The sequence below is a fragment of the Larimichthys crocea genome, chromosome V (assembly GCF_000972845.2).
Source record: "Larimichthys crocea isolate SSNF chromosome V, L_crocea_2.0, whole genome shotgun sequence".
Classification (NCBI taxonomy): domain Eukaryota; kingdom Metazoa; phylum Chordata; class Actinopteri; family Sciaenidae; genus Larimichthys; species Larimichthys crocea.
In genome coordinates this window covers 4,732,738-4,746,228 of record NC_040015.1, presented here as the reverse complement: position 1 = coordinate 4,746,228, position 13,491 = coordinate 4,732,738, and the positions used below count along the sequence as shown (strand labels likewise).

Below are 13,491 nucleotides of genomic sequence, written 5' to 3'. Positions count from 1 at the left end.
TTATGAAGTGAAAGAATGGATACAGGCAGTTACACTGTAGTCTATGGAGGTCCACTCTTTGACAGGTAGACATCGCCAAGTCCCCTCTTAGCTTCTTCTTTAAAAAAAAAAAAATCACATTTGAAGTAATATTATGGTAAAAGACATTAAAACTAAATGTAGCATTTTAGTTTTGTATTTCTATGACCAGAATGACCAGAAACACCAGTCACCACTTAGGTAGGTATGTGTGTGTGTGTGTGTGTGTGTGTGTGTGTGTGTGTGTGTTACCCAATGCCAGACAGCAGCCTGAAGAAGAGGAAGAAGCCGTAGCCCTGGGCGAACGAAGACAGGAAGGCAAAGATACAGTTTATCGCTAACGCCACAATCAGGCAACGCCGGCGGCCAACTTTGTCTGCCAGGCCGCCGAACACGAACGCTCCCACCATCATGCTCAGAAACACCGTCAGACCTGCACAGACAGAGGGAAGACAGAGTTGGTGCTGTGTTTACATCAGTCACATCAAAGAACAACATGACTAAATATGTATAATCATTTATTTTGCTTGTTAAATCTTTGTACATTCTGCTTGGTTCAAAGCCTCATAAACCCTGAATGACTCACATTATATGATGTTACCGTTTTTACCATGTCAGCTGCATGCTAACTGGTATTGTACCTTACCTTAGCTCACTCTTTTTGAGTATCATCCAACCTCATGCTACTGATGATACTGATATGAGTCTGCACATGGTTACTGCCTACTACAACCACTGCAACTAATTTTTTGGACTTCCTTTTCAATCAAGCAAACCTTCACAAGCCTGAACAAGGTCAGGAATTTAACTTCACCGCAATAATGGAGGTTCACTTGTCCAACCAGACGTTTGTTTTGCAGCTCATGGTTTGAAAAAACAAGAGAATATGTAGATTACTCCTGCAAAAGCAATGTTGTATTTTGTGTGACTGTTTTTCTTTCAGCTTTCAGCCCATCCACCTATTTCCTATTTTGTCATTCACATCGGCTTGCAGCAGCATCAGCTAACGGCTTCTTCAATTTCTTAAGTCCACATCATTTAGTTATGTACCATGAGCAAGTCGCCACTTCATCACAGGGCATACAGAGACAAACAACCATTCAACCATTCATACTCACATTCACACCTATGTACCTGGACAGAACCAACACAGACACAGGGAGAACATGTAAACTCCACACAGAAAGGCACTAGACGAGGTTCAAACCAGGAACCTTCTTGCTGTGATGTGACAGTGCTAACCATTGAACCACTGTGCTGGTGTATGCTCACATGAACTTATTTTAGATAAATAATATCTGAATAAAGATAAAGCCATACAGCTTCAGGTTCACAAAAAAAGGTGTTCAAACTGTCTCTTTGTTGGTTTTTATCAAAACCAGGTTCATTGTTACAAGGGGTGATTTAAAGAACCAGTGATCAGTATTTCAAATAAGCTTTAAAAGGAAGAAAAAGATTATTATACATACAAAGTCCTTCAAAGCACAGAGCTGCAATCATGATTGAAAGAACTCTTTTCTGCATTCAGTTCCCCAAAGAAAACCTTAATCAGCACGAGAAGGGTTCTCGAGGAGAAAAGGGTCTTCAGAGAACTCAAAATGCTGAGAGAAGTTATCAGGTTATCTGTACATGCATAAAAGTCCTTAAACTGCTCAACATTTAGACAACTTCTTGGCCTCGAAATATGAAAGTATGCAGAAGTAGACAGCTGCGCAGCTCTCACTCAAAAATGATCTGTGGCCAAAGCATAATCGCAGGTTCAACAACTGATCGTTTCAAACGTCATATGTTCAGACTGAAGTGACAAAGCCTAGTAACTATGATGGCAGCAAAGGAACACCCATAAGACACTGCTGTTTGTTTCTAACTGACAGTCAGTGGTTTTATATTATTCCCTAACCCTAAAGAATCTTAACCATGTGCTTATATGATAACAAAGGTCTCCTAACCATCACCAAGTATTTAACCCAAACCATGATCTTCCCCTGAACCTGAAGTCCTACTCATGCATAACCCTAATGACAGAACTGTGTGAACAGAAGGCCTGGCATTTCTCTTTCAGTCAGCTTAACTATCATATACCGAGGTATTGAGGGAGAAAACTGCGTAGCTCAGCTCATTTTGGCCGTAAAATTTCAAGACCTTGATGAGCAGCATTTTTCTGCCAAGGCCTGCAGTACCTGGTGCCAGAGACACACACGCTGACAACATCACACTCTCATTATGCAGATGGCCGTGCAACAGGGGAGAGATGACTGCGTGACCAGTCACATTTGGTTTCAGAAAATAAAACCCCATCTGGACATGGACATGACAACTTTCAAAACAGTCAACCTCCTGCACTAGCCATACTATAGATAGCTATAATGCATATTTCTTTAAGTGCGTCCCTGAAATATGGGGCATCACTGAAATGCTGTGCGGCTCTTTCCAAGGTCAGGACAGAGAGAATCAATTACTCCGGCTGTGTCTGCTGACTCAGAACACAAACACAGACACAGAGTCTTGGTGAAAACACTGCTGCCTCTGGACCTAACCAAGGTATGTTGGGGGAGAATAAGTAGAACAAAACCCAAGAGGAAGATAGTGTAGGAGGAGGAGACACAGATGCAGAATATTGAATATCTGAAAGCATAATCTATCAGTCTGTAGGTCTGATCTTTTCCCCTCAGCACTTCAGGAATTGATCAGAATCAGTTCAGTTTCTCTGTCTTACTCCCAAGACAGCAAAACAATAGCCACAATATGTCAAAATATTGTGTGTGTGTGTGTGTGTGTGTGTGTGTGTGTGTGTGTGTGTGTGTGTGTGTGTGTGTGTATTCCAGATAAGGGTAACCCTCTGATGGACAGATGGTGAGAAAAGAGAGAAAGTTGGAAACTTGGCTTCTCTGCTGCAGCCTCCACCCTGTCTCCTGCTTGTCTGAGTCTGTTGGTTGCAGACTTGTGGAAAGAAGGGGGTCTGCCCAGCCTCACGTGTAGATGTAGTTAATGTTTCTATGTTCATGACACAGTTTAATCTGACCAGCAGAGGTCAACAGAGGCCACTACTCAGTTTTACTCTTATTCTTCCTTTCCTTCCTTCTCTTTCCTTCACTTCACTCATCTGCTATTTTTTTCTCTTCTCTCTTTTTCCTTCCATCTAGTCCCCTCTTTTCTTATTCTTCATACAGTATCTCCTCCTTTTTACCCTCCCCTTTCCACTCTTCTTTTCCCCCTTTCCCACCTGTTCTCTTTTTTCTGTGTTCTGATTTTTGCCCTCTTCTTTACTCTTCAGTTCCTGTCTCCTCACCTCTTTTTTCACCTCCTCTCCTCTAACTCCTCGTCTTTGTCTTTTTCCTCCCCCCTTCTTCTCCTCTCCCGCTCATCTTAAAGATTTACTTCACATTTTAGATGCATAGCAGATACCATTCAACTAAAGTAGGTTGCTATGTTATCTGCTAAATATCAGCCACATAGGCTGGATCCAAGTCATCATGTCTAGTTTAAAGCTTTGATCCGATCAGCTGAACGGCCCCTCAGCTAATGAAGAATTCATTACAACTTGTTTTTCTCTGTCAAACCCTCTGAAGAATTTAGAGGCAGCTTTGTATTTCTGTTCGGGAGAGCTAAGACCGACCACCACAGAAAATCAATGCATCCCTACATCACAAATTCTTCTGTACTGACAGCAGCACAGACCTGACCACAGAAAAACACTCACCAAGAATCCATGCTGTAAGCATCAATAAATCATTAAAGCCCTTACCCAACATTCCTTTCTCTGCATTGGACAGACACAGATCTTTTTCTGCAGATGGTAGAACGAACGCCACCACAAAACATTCAACTCCATCTGCCATCAGAGCCAGGCCCAACACTATGAAGAGAGTCCACTGGAACTTTCCGTGGCCACAGTCCTCCATGATGTCCTCGTATTGCTCAGATAACTCCTCCAGTTCAGAGACTGCACTGCCAGCTGCTCGGGTTTTAGCCCTGGGACACAGAAAGAGATGAAGTCATAAAAATGGTGAGAAATGTAGATGTGTTTCACAGTGAGAACCTGTTCTTCCCAAGATTAAGATTAAATGCCCTTAAAATGGAAGATAAGATGAATTTGTGTTAGGGAACAGATATCGCTGAAAGTCTGATCTAACCATTGTGGAAAATCCTAGAGTCATGGTTATAAGAAAAGAAAGTGGAGGGAGTGACAGTTAAATTCTACTGTTCTGCAGTGGAAGACTGGTATATCTACACTAGCTGTTTCATCTTTGTTTCCTTCAGTGTGACAGAGAGAAGATTGTTAGACAAAGAATCAGACCAGGGGCCAGCTATCAATCATGCAGACTGCAGTTGTATTATTATTACTCACGTGTACGCTCATTCCTACTCATAGAATCTTAATTATCATGATGCCACTTCTAATCAGGTGGAGCAAAAAAGTAGTGGTAGACATAATTGTAGGTGCATGTACATTTTGTATTCTTTATTGACCATCATGTACTGTCAATCACCTGTCAATCATCGATCAATCACCTCTTCCTATACTTTAAGCTTGTGTGCCTGTATAGTAAGGAGATAATGAAAAACTGTGGTCACTAGTGGTCAGTAGTCACTTGTAATACTGTAAAAGACAATACATCTGTGTCTGTAGCCCCAGTGCATGCTGGGAACAAACCTGCACACAACAGGATCTTTTTTAATGCTTCAGTTTTCATCATTATTTGTATCCACAAGTGATTAGTAGTGCAGTTTACAAGACATTCGCCACAACTTTTCAGTCTCAGACAAATTTCTCTGATCTGACCGTAAAACCCACGCTCTGCCCGTCAGTCCTCACCTCCTTGTGAGTTGTCACAGACCCTACAACAGTTTTCAAACATGTTTTGAAATGTGAGCAAAGAGCAAGAGAAACCAGAGACAGGGGACATGACTTCATCCCTAGTTGTTGTTTTCCTAGAACTTTCCAGAGCTTACCATCTTCAATTTACCTTTTTGCAGCTATGTGTAGTATCATCATTGTCTTTGTCTAATGCATTTCCAGTGTGAACACACTACTTAAAGCCTCTTTAGATTTAGTATAATAGTGGAGGATTGGAAACTCAATTATCAGAAACATACTTGAGATGCGTCATCAATCAGCGTGATCTTTAAGTGTTAATGGAATTAAAGTGTGGCATGATTTAAAAAGGCTGCACTGCATTACCTCATAATGTTAATGCAACAAACACGAATGCAGACTTGGTGTTCACTGTGATGGATTACACAAGTCAGCAGTCTGCATTATACAACAGTGAATAGAAGCCAAGGCTGCCTGGAGATATATATTCACATTTCTAAACCGAGCAGGTGGTGAAGGAAGTATGCAGATCTTTTACTTTAATCAACAGTATAACTTTTCTACCATTAACAGATTTTAAATCATGTTGCTGCTATACTGACATTTGTACATCTGTTCTACAGTTATGTAACTTTTTGTTTCAGGTACAATCACCCAGAAAAAGTATGTAACACTTCACAGTCACACACCACCAACTATTTGAGTGATTCTGGTGAAACTGGATCATATTTTATGGAGAAAATGTTTTCTGGTTTCCCCTCTGATGTCCTCCGGCTGCTCTGCATCAACTCTCTGTGATTTACAGATTTTCCTGATGGACAGTGAAGTAAACTGCTGCCAACTGTAGCTGCTGTTAGATAATGTTAGCTCAGCCAGGACTGTCAGCTAAGAGTACTGGGGGAGTGTTAGTGGTTGTACCACAGGCGTTTTGGACCACAGAGCCGAGCTGGGCTTCTGACTTGCTTGTTTCTGATTACAAGTAATTTAATCAGAACAACTACACGTGTATAGCTGTCCATATTTACCACAGTGGGGTTGCACTCTGATACAGGGGGCTAGTACAGTAAAAGTCCATACATTGAAAATACTAAATCCTACTTTAGCAGAAGTACTAAAGTATCATCAGCAAAAAATATATTCATATATAAGTATCAAGAGTTCTTATGTAACTGATATAGCAACATTATTATATTATTAGATCAATAAAACTGACATCAGTAATTGGCTAGAGCTAGTTTGAGTTGGAGAAGGAACTTTCTTGCAGCGAGGTGACAGTGCTAACCACTGCACCATCAAGCCTATTTTTTAGCATAGGATTAAAAATACAAAACCTCCATGGTCCTTGAAGATGAGGCATTAAAGGGGGTTCATGACTAAGTTGAGATCTGAAGGTTAAAGATCGTGACCTGAGGGGTCCAGCACAGTCAAATCAGGTTGGGGAGAGTGTTGTTGTCTTCTTCTAAAAGCAATTTAGAACGTTTTACCGAGAGCAAAACACCAACATGTTTGGCACAGCAGCTGCACTATACATCTGCTGTATGTGAAGGTTACGAAAATGTTGGTGTCTGAGAAAGCTGAGTGAGTGAAGTCTGCACACATACTGTTGCACATTTCTTTACGGTATCTGGTACATTTGCACCACAAGAAGAACAAACATCCTGTGTCTCACCGTGCGGCTCTCTGTGCAGCCTTCACCTCATCAGGATGTGGTATGCCTTGATACTCTCCTTCGTACATCTGATCCTCTTCATCGTGTCCTTCGGTCACGTCACTCGCTGCGTCCTCTTCCTGAGGAGGGTAGTCAGTCTGGTAACCATATCCATCATGGCCACCGCCTTCTCCGTAGGTCCCATACCTGTCACCCCCTCCTTGATGGTATACATTGTTTTGGTAGGGGTCAGCCATCTTGGCTTACTAGTTCTGACTGGTGTTAAATTTCAGAAAGAATTTTTGAGAAGTGTCACGGTCATAAGTTACAGTGACAGCGTTGCACTGGCCTTTAAAGTGAATACATCTAACATCAAAATACTGATGTATGTTCTGGGCTTGGTGGTTGTGGTGCTGGTGGTGGTTTCAGAGTCTTCAGATCTTGTCTTCAGTTTTCACTCCTGACAACAGAAAGACAAACAGAAAATGGTCAGTTCATTGTCAAAAGAAAAAGCATAATTATGCATGCATGTCTTACAGTTTTCCAGACATGAATTCATGAATGTTTTTGTGTTTCAATCGTTGACCTCGATGTTGGACTGTTTTCACAGAGCTGTATATTATTTGTGCTCATGCTTCTTAGCAGGAGAAGGAAAGTCTTCCCCACAACCATCTCATCATTGTGGAACCAAACAGACCAGTTCTATCTTCAACACACACGCATGAACAATTATGTTCAGTCAAATCGATGTCAGTTTTAAATGCTGCATTAAGAAAATAATTCTTCCATGGATTTTCTGAAGGCAGATCAGGCACATGCACAGATAGAGTCAGCAGACCAAGCACCTGTCATGGGTCAAATCTGACTGTTGCAGTGTAGTGCAGGTACACACAGCTGTACTTAGTATACGCACTTATTTTTTTAAATCCCCTCTGATGCACATCATTCAGTTGTGGTCTGTGAGTTTAATTTTATGATGCTGAAAGTGTGACATAGTTGTACAATTTTAATTGTTGGCTGCATGCAATAAGGAATACTTCACCTAAAATGTATTCGGAGCAGCCATCTGTGGGTCAGTATTTACTGTTAAGTCTGCAACTCTTCTGTGGCTGATGTTGATTTCATAATGAAGTCAAGCTGCACAATTTAAGAGACTTTGCAAATGAGGTGAGCTAAATGTAAGAGTAATCATATCCTTTCACAGAGCAGGATTACACAGTGCTTTACAAAGCAAAATATAACAATATTAAAGATGCAAACAATAAACATAAGCAACAGAACGTAAGTCTACAGTGTGTGTTTTCAAAGACACGATCAACTTTAGTTTTCCGTCGAGCACGAGGAACAATCAGTAGGGCCTAGTCAGAAAACTAAATGGCCTCATGGTGATATAAAGGATGGGGCATATCTGAGACCCTGCAGAGCTCTATATGTGACAACAAGAACCTTTATACCAGGCTGGTTATCCATTGCTGGATGAACACCTTTAAAATGATGGTGCTGGAGTTGTTGAGGTGGAGCTCATTTAGAACGATTTTGTATTGTGCTGGATTGTTTCGTCCAAACCTCAAAATTATTACAAATGCATCAAAGTATTCAAATCATTAAAAGGAAAAAGCAATGAATCTGGAACCATGAAATGTTTTGACATGAAACATTTAACTTAATGAAAATAATTATCAAAAGTTTCCAATTCAATTTCTGTCAATTTACCAACAACAATAACTTGTATATTGAATAAAGGACTATAAAGGACTAACTATGAATTGATCAAACCCATAGAGTTTTAAATCTTCATGAGTTGATGGGTATTAAAGTAAAACCTGCCCCATGCTACGGACCCACCTCATAACTCCTCTAACTGATCTTTACTAAACATTGAATAGTAGTGTGTAGTGAGTAGTTTTGGAGGAATTTATTAGGCATGGCAAATCACATATTACTGTTATCAATCTGTTGGACACGCAGCACACACTGTGGTAGAAGGTGGGCACATTATCAACAAGCACAGAAAACATAGAAAAGCCTGTGAGTGAAATGAGAGTCTAGAGCAGGGCTGTCCAAACTTCTTCTAAAGAGGGCCAGATTTGACAATGTGAAGATGCCCGGGGGCCAATATGAAAAAAATACCAATACAAGTTTCATACAAATGCATTGGTCTATAACAATTTTGTTTTCATTGTCACAATTATCTTTTTTTTTTTTTAATGACAATGTAACCTAATCTAAACCAATCAGGTGTGAACAAATCCAAAACCAGTTCTGCCTTTCTTTGACATCTGGAGTCAGATAACAAAGAATAAATTGTATGAACACGTTAAACTTGCATGAAGTTGATTCAGATCTGAACCTCATGTTCATTTTAAACATGACTTATTATGAGTGATGCAAAGTCTGTTAACATTTAGGTTTAAAATGTATCACTCTTGCTCTGTAACAAAATCATTCAGAAAGTCATATTTTGGGTCACATCTACAGATATATAACAGCAGCAGTTACATCCTAAAAGGTTCAAATGCTTCCTTATGACAGTCAACCAAAAAAGCCAAATCTTCCAGCCACACAGTATCTGACAATCCTAGCAGGCCATAAATAATATATTATAAAAAACGAAGCTGCAGGTCACATGAAATCTGACCGTGGGCCGTGATTGGCCCCCAGGCCATACTTTAGACATCCCTGGTCTAGCGCCATGCTACTTGGCTCTGTGAGGCTGTATGTTGGCACCGCAGCGCTTCGAGTTTAGTGCTAACCTCAGTGTGGTCACAATGACAATGCTAACATGCTCATTTTTAGCAGGCATGTTGTTTACCTTGTTCATCATAGCATGTTAGCATCCTAAAAATTACTCATATCACTCAGTACTTTTGTGACTGTTGTTCACACAAGACCTCAACAGTCACAAAGACAAGGACCACTAATCAACCAAGTGGAAACTATGGCCTGGTCAATGCACCTAAGCTATAAACTGGGGTCTCCCATCAGTCATTCAGAACTCTTAGATGAGAGATCAAGCATCTTCACAGATCTACATCGCCTCAGATTTTACCCGTCTCGAAGAAAGATGACCTGGATGACTGAAAAACCTCCACACATCACAAATGTCAACGTCCAGGTGGTGTTAATATCTGTTGCTGATAGCTAGTAGTCATTGAGATATTTATGAGAAGCTTTGCTGGCAGACGGACTCTATAATTAAATCCAAACTGAACCTGAAATCCAAACTGAGGTGTCACATTGCAGTGTGCATGGCTTCCAAAAGAAAAGGAAAACATCATATTCCTCTCTACTGTGATGCAGGTACCATGCAACAAAACAACCAAGAAGTGGATGCCCTTGACTGCACCTTGTGTGCAGGGCACGTTTAACCACAGAAATAGAGCCCAGTGTCAGTTTACTGTGAAAGCTAAGTATCATTAAGAAATACACGTATCATTGATCACTGAATTCAGCTCAACGTGGATTACAGGGATATCAAGAGGCTGACTGGTTCATAATGTCACACTTTGGGTAGTCTCTCTTCAATATCGAGATTACCCTGATGACATCATTTGACATAAGACATTTCTCATATTCAGATGGTGCAGTGCGCCTTAAATAATTTATATGTATGAAGATAATTCATAATTTAAGGCTAACAGTCTCACTCACATCATGTCGCTCATCACATCCATCTATAATCAGAGGTCTAATTTAAAATGCAGGCAACACTTCACAGGTCCTGAGGGTTTCATGAGAGGACGAGGAAGGTTGAATTGATCTGTGATTTTTTTTATTTTTTATGAGACTATGTGAACTGCCAGTGTGTCTGCAGCACACCTTTTGATTTACACTGCAACGGAAACTGTAAAGTAATTGATGGAACATGTGTGATTGTTGCACAAACTGTATGCAGAGGATCTGTGTGACATTACTCTAATTAGGGATGCAGACAAAACTGACACGTGCTTCCTTTAAATTGATAAAGTGATGCATCAGAGGAAAGTTATAACGTCAGTGTAGGCTGCTAACTATGAGAGCAAGAGAAGATGAATTCATTCATCTGTATTCTGCGGCATTAGCACTTTTTTATCTTTGATCACAAATCATAAAGTTAAAGAGCAAAATGAAAAACATGACGGGTTATGAATAGATTTTTATGTGATTTTAGAGACATGTGTGTGCCCTCACCCTATAAACCAATATATTATCGAACACAAGTGCACTGAGCTGTTAGGGGTTAAAGTCTAGAGGCAGACTGTGCAAGACATGCTGGAAACAGTGGACTGGCATTGCCACCTCGTCTACTGTGCCTCACATCCCACTGAGGTGCGTGGTAACCAAGACATCAAACCGGTGCAGTCAAGAGAATATCCTCAGTGCTCCTCAGGAAAAGTCCTGTTTGCTGGCGTGATACTGCACAGTGAGCCCCGCACTGACATGAAAATAGATCCCTCAGTCTTCCTTCCTGTTCGTGTTGTCTTACAGGTGACTGGGTCATGTCCACCATATGGATGCTTTTCTCAGCCAGGAAGGCAGTCAGTGCCACTGCCAAGTTACACCCACAGCTCAGCAAGGCACATATTCTCTGTGCGTGCATAGGACAGACTCGGAATAAAAAATGGGCCTGGGTTGACTCAGCATGCCAGCCCAGTGCACCCCATCGTACACCAGCAGTAAACCATGGATCATGACGTTGCATTACAATTTTGAGATGCAGCGCAGTGCTGCAGAAATAGTTTTAATTGATCTCATTTCATTGTATAAAATGCTATGATAGCAAAGAGGTAGTCATCTTCATCATGTTGACAACACTGCAGAACACACACCCACCAGCCTCACAAGGCCTATGCACACAGCAGTGTGTTAAAAAAAAACACAGTGGTGAAAGCACATGAATCATGGAGACCTTCGACCCATGTTGTGTTCCCTGATGGTAGCTCTCCAGCACCATGTCTCAGAGCCTCTGTGTCTCTTTCTGTCTGATTAATGCATACAGCATATCGACCAGGTGGTGGCCCGTGGACTTCCTGGAGGTGTGTGCTTGTAGCATCCTGCCTTTAATTATTCCTGGTCTCTATCCCAGAACATGATTTTGATAGAGGCACATTATCAGGGGAAGATTCATGTTAGCCCATGGTATAATTTACTGGATCCAAGCTTCTACTCTGATATACATTTCTACCTTTTATGAACACTGTTTCACTTTACTTAATCCTTAAGGCCAGTATACAGATTACAGCTATATCTTGTGAGTCATCATCAAAGTGAGGCTGTATGCAAAATATTTATACGTAGAAGGGTCAATTAAAGAGAGATTTTGGGAAATATGCTTGTTTCCTTTCTTGTTTAGAACTTGAAGAAGGTTAGTATTAGTCTCATGCCTGTGTGTAAAGTGTTGAGCTGGAGCCAGGAGGTGATTACTGTAGCTTAGCATTAGGTCCAACATCAGGAAGATAGAGCTAGCCTTCTTCTGCTGATATTCACATTAAAATAAGGACATTACACAATGTTCAGGGCTGTTTGCAAAAAGTCAATGGTATCAGAAACTGATGCTACTGTTGCCCAAGTACTAGACACATCTTAATGTTAGCGTGAGATATTATTTATGTGACGTGAGGGTTGGATCACTCTTTGTAAGAACAAACAGCAGGATGGAGACAGATAACTTTCTTCCATTCCACACTCCAACAACTTCACTTCCTTGTTGGGACTTCTCACATAACTGAACTAACCAACCAGAAGCTAGGACTTGACTGAGGTAAATGTGAGGGAATCAGGGAGGCAGATTCAACAGAATATCCTGACTGTCCTAAAGATGCAGTTGTAAATATTTGAACATGTAAATATGTAAATAATAAATGTGTAACATAAATATGTCAATAGTTAACTGTGTAACCAGTGCAAATGCATTTTTAGTAAATTAACTCAACTTCTGAGCCTTACAGCTCAAATATGAATTAACTTCACTTCCAAACCTTACAGTTATTTTCTTATTCAGTTATACGTGGGGAAGGATGGCTGCCATCATAGAACTAAATCCCAAATCAACATTCTGAAAAAGAATCAATGAACTCTAACATTTAAGATAATAAAGTCGAATACATCTATTTGATTAAATCTATTCATATGCCCAACATTAGCCTTAATGCGCCAACTGTATCTTCTCTACATTTGAAGTTGTTAATATAGTGTGTTTTAGGGATTTCAGAGATTCATGTGTGTCAGCAAAGATGTGCTGTACCAGAGAAGAACCAGAAAGTTCTTTAGTTTTAGTTCAGATCATCTGTGGAGATGACAGTGGCTAAACCCATGTGACACAGATACGAGAAATGATTCTTCAGTGAGGCGTCTCTGCTCTCAGTTAATGTCTTAATGTAATTTCCTTTATCGCCTTCAGAACAGTCAACATGACACACAGTCTAAACAGAAAGCCATGTGACTATTCAGACAAGACAAGTCACAGTTCACTGTACTGTTCCATGCTGTAGACAGAAGTTAGTGTTTGCATGTGGTTAGGCCTCACATCCCAAACGCACTTTTATAGGTTTGTGCTTCACAACGTGTCAGTGTGCTTCAACCTATCACCAATTCTGTACATATAAAGAGACAGCAGTGGAAATGGTAAACGGACTGTACTTATATAGTGCCTTTCTAGTCTTCCGACCACTCATTCACACACTGATGGCATTGGCTGCCGTGCAAGGTGCCAACTGCTCATCAGTTTTAACCATTCATACACATTCACACACCAATGGCGCCTTTGGGGGTTTAGTAGGACAGGCCCAAGAACACTTCGACATGCAGATTGGAGGAGGTTGAAGCGCTGATCTTCTAATTAGTGGACGACCCGCTCTGCATCCGAGCCACAGCTGCACCAACTTACAGCACCTGGTATTCCCAGGCGGTCACCCATCCAAGTACTAACCAGGCCTGGCCCTGCTTAGCTTTGAGATCAGACGAGATCGGGGCTATTAAGGGTGGCATGGCTGTAAGCAAATAATAATTGAAATGATAATTGATGCTTAAG

At 40.8% G+C, this 13,491-nt stretch overlaps 1 protein-coding gene and 1 pseudogene across 1 annotated transcript in view; both read right to left on the bottom strand.

The window, feature by feature from the left end:
* Positions 1-250: 250 nt before the first annotated feature.
* LOC104937281 (synaptic vesicle glycoprotein 2B) overlaps positions 251-13,491 on the bottom strand; it is a 28,653-nt gene continuing 15,412 nt past the window's right edge. Inside the window, exons 2-4 of the mRNA XM_027278734.1 lie at positions 6,504-6,942; positions 3,764-3,990; positions 251-451 (exon numbers count right to left, since the gene is read on the bottom strand). Coding sequence (XP_027134535.1) covers positions 267-451; positions 3,764-3,990; positions 6,504-6,739 — 648 coding nt within the window. The 5' untranslated portion in view covers positions 6,740-6,942 and the 3' untranslated portion in view covers positions 251-266. The remainder of the gene's footprint in view (positions 452-3,763; positions 3,991-6,503; positions 6,943-13,491) is intronic.
* On the bottom strand, positions 13,341-13,458 carry LOC113745786 (uncharacterized; annotated as a pseudogene).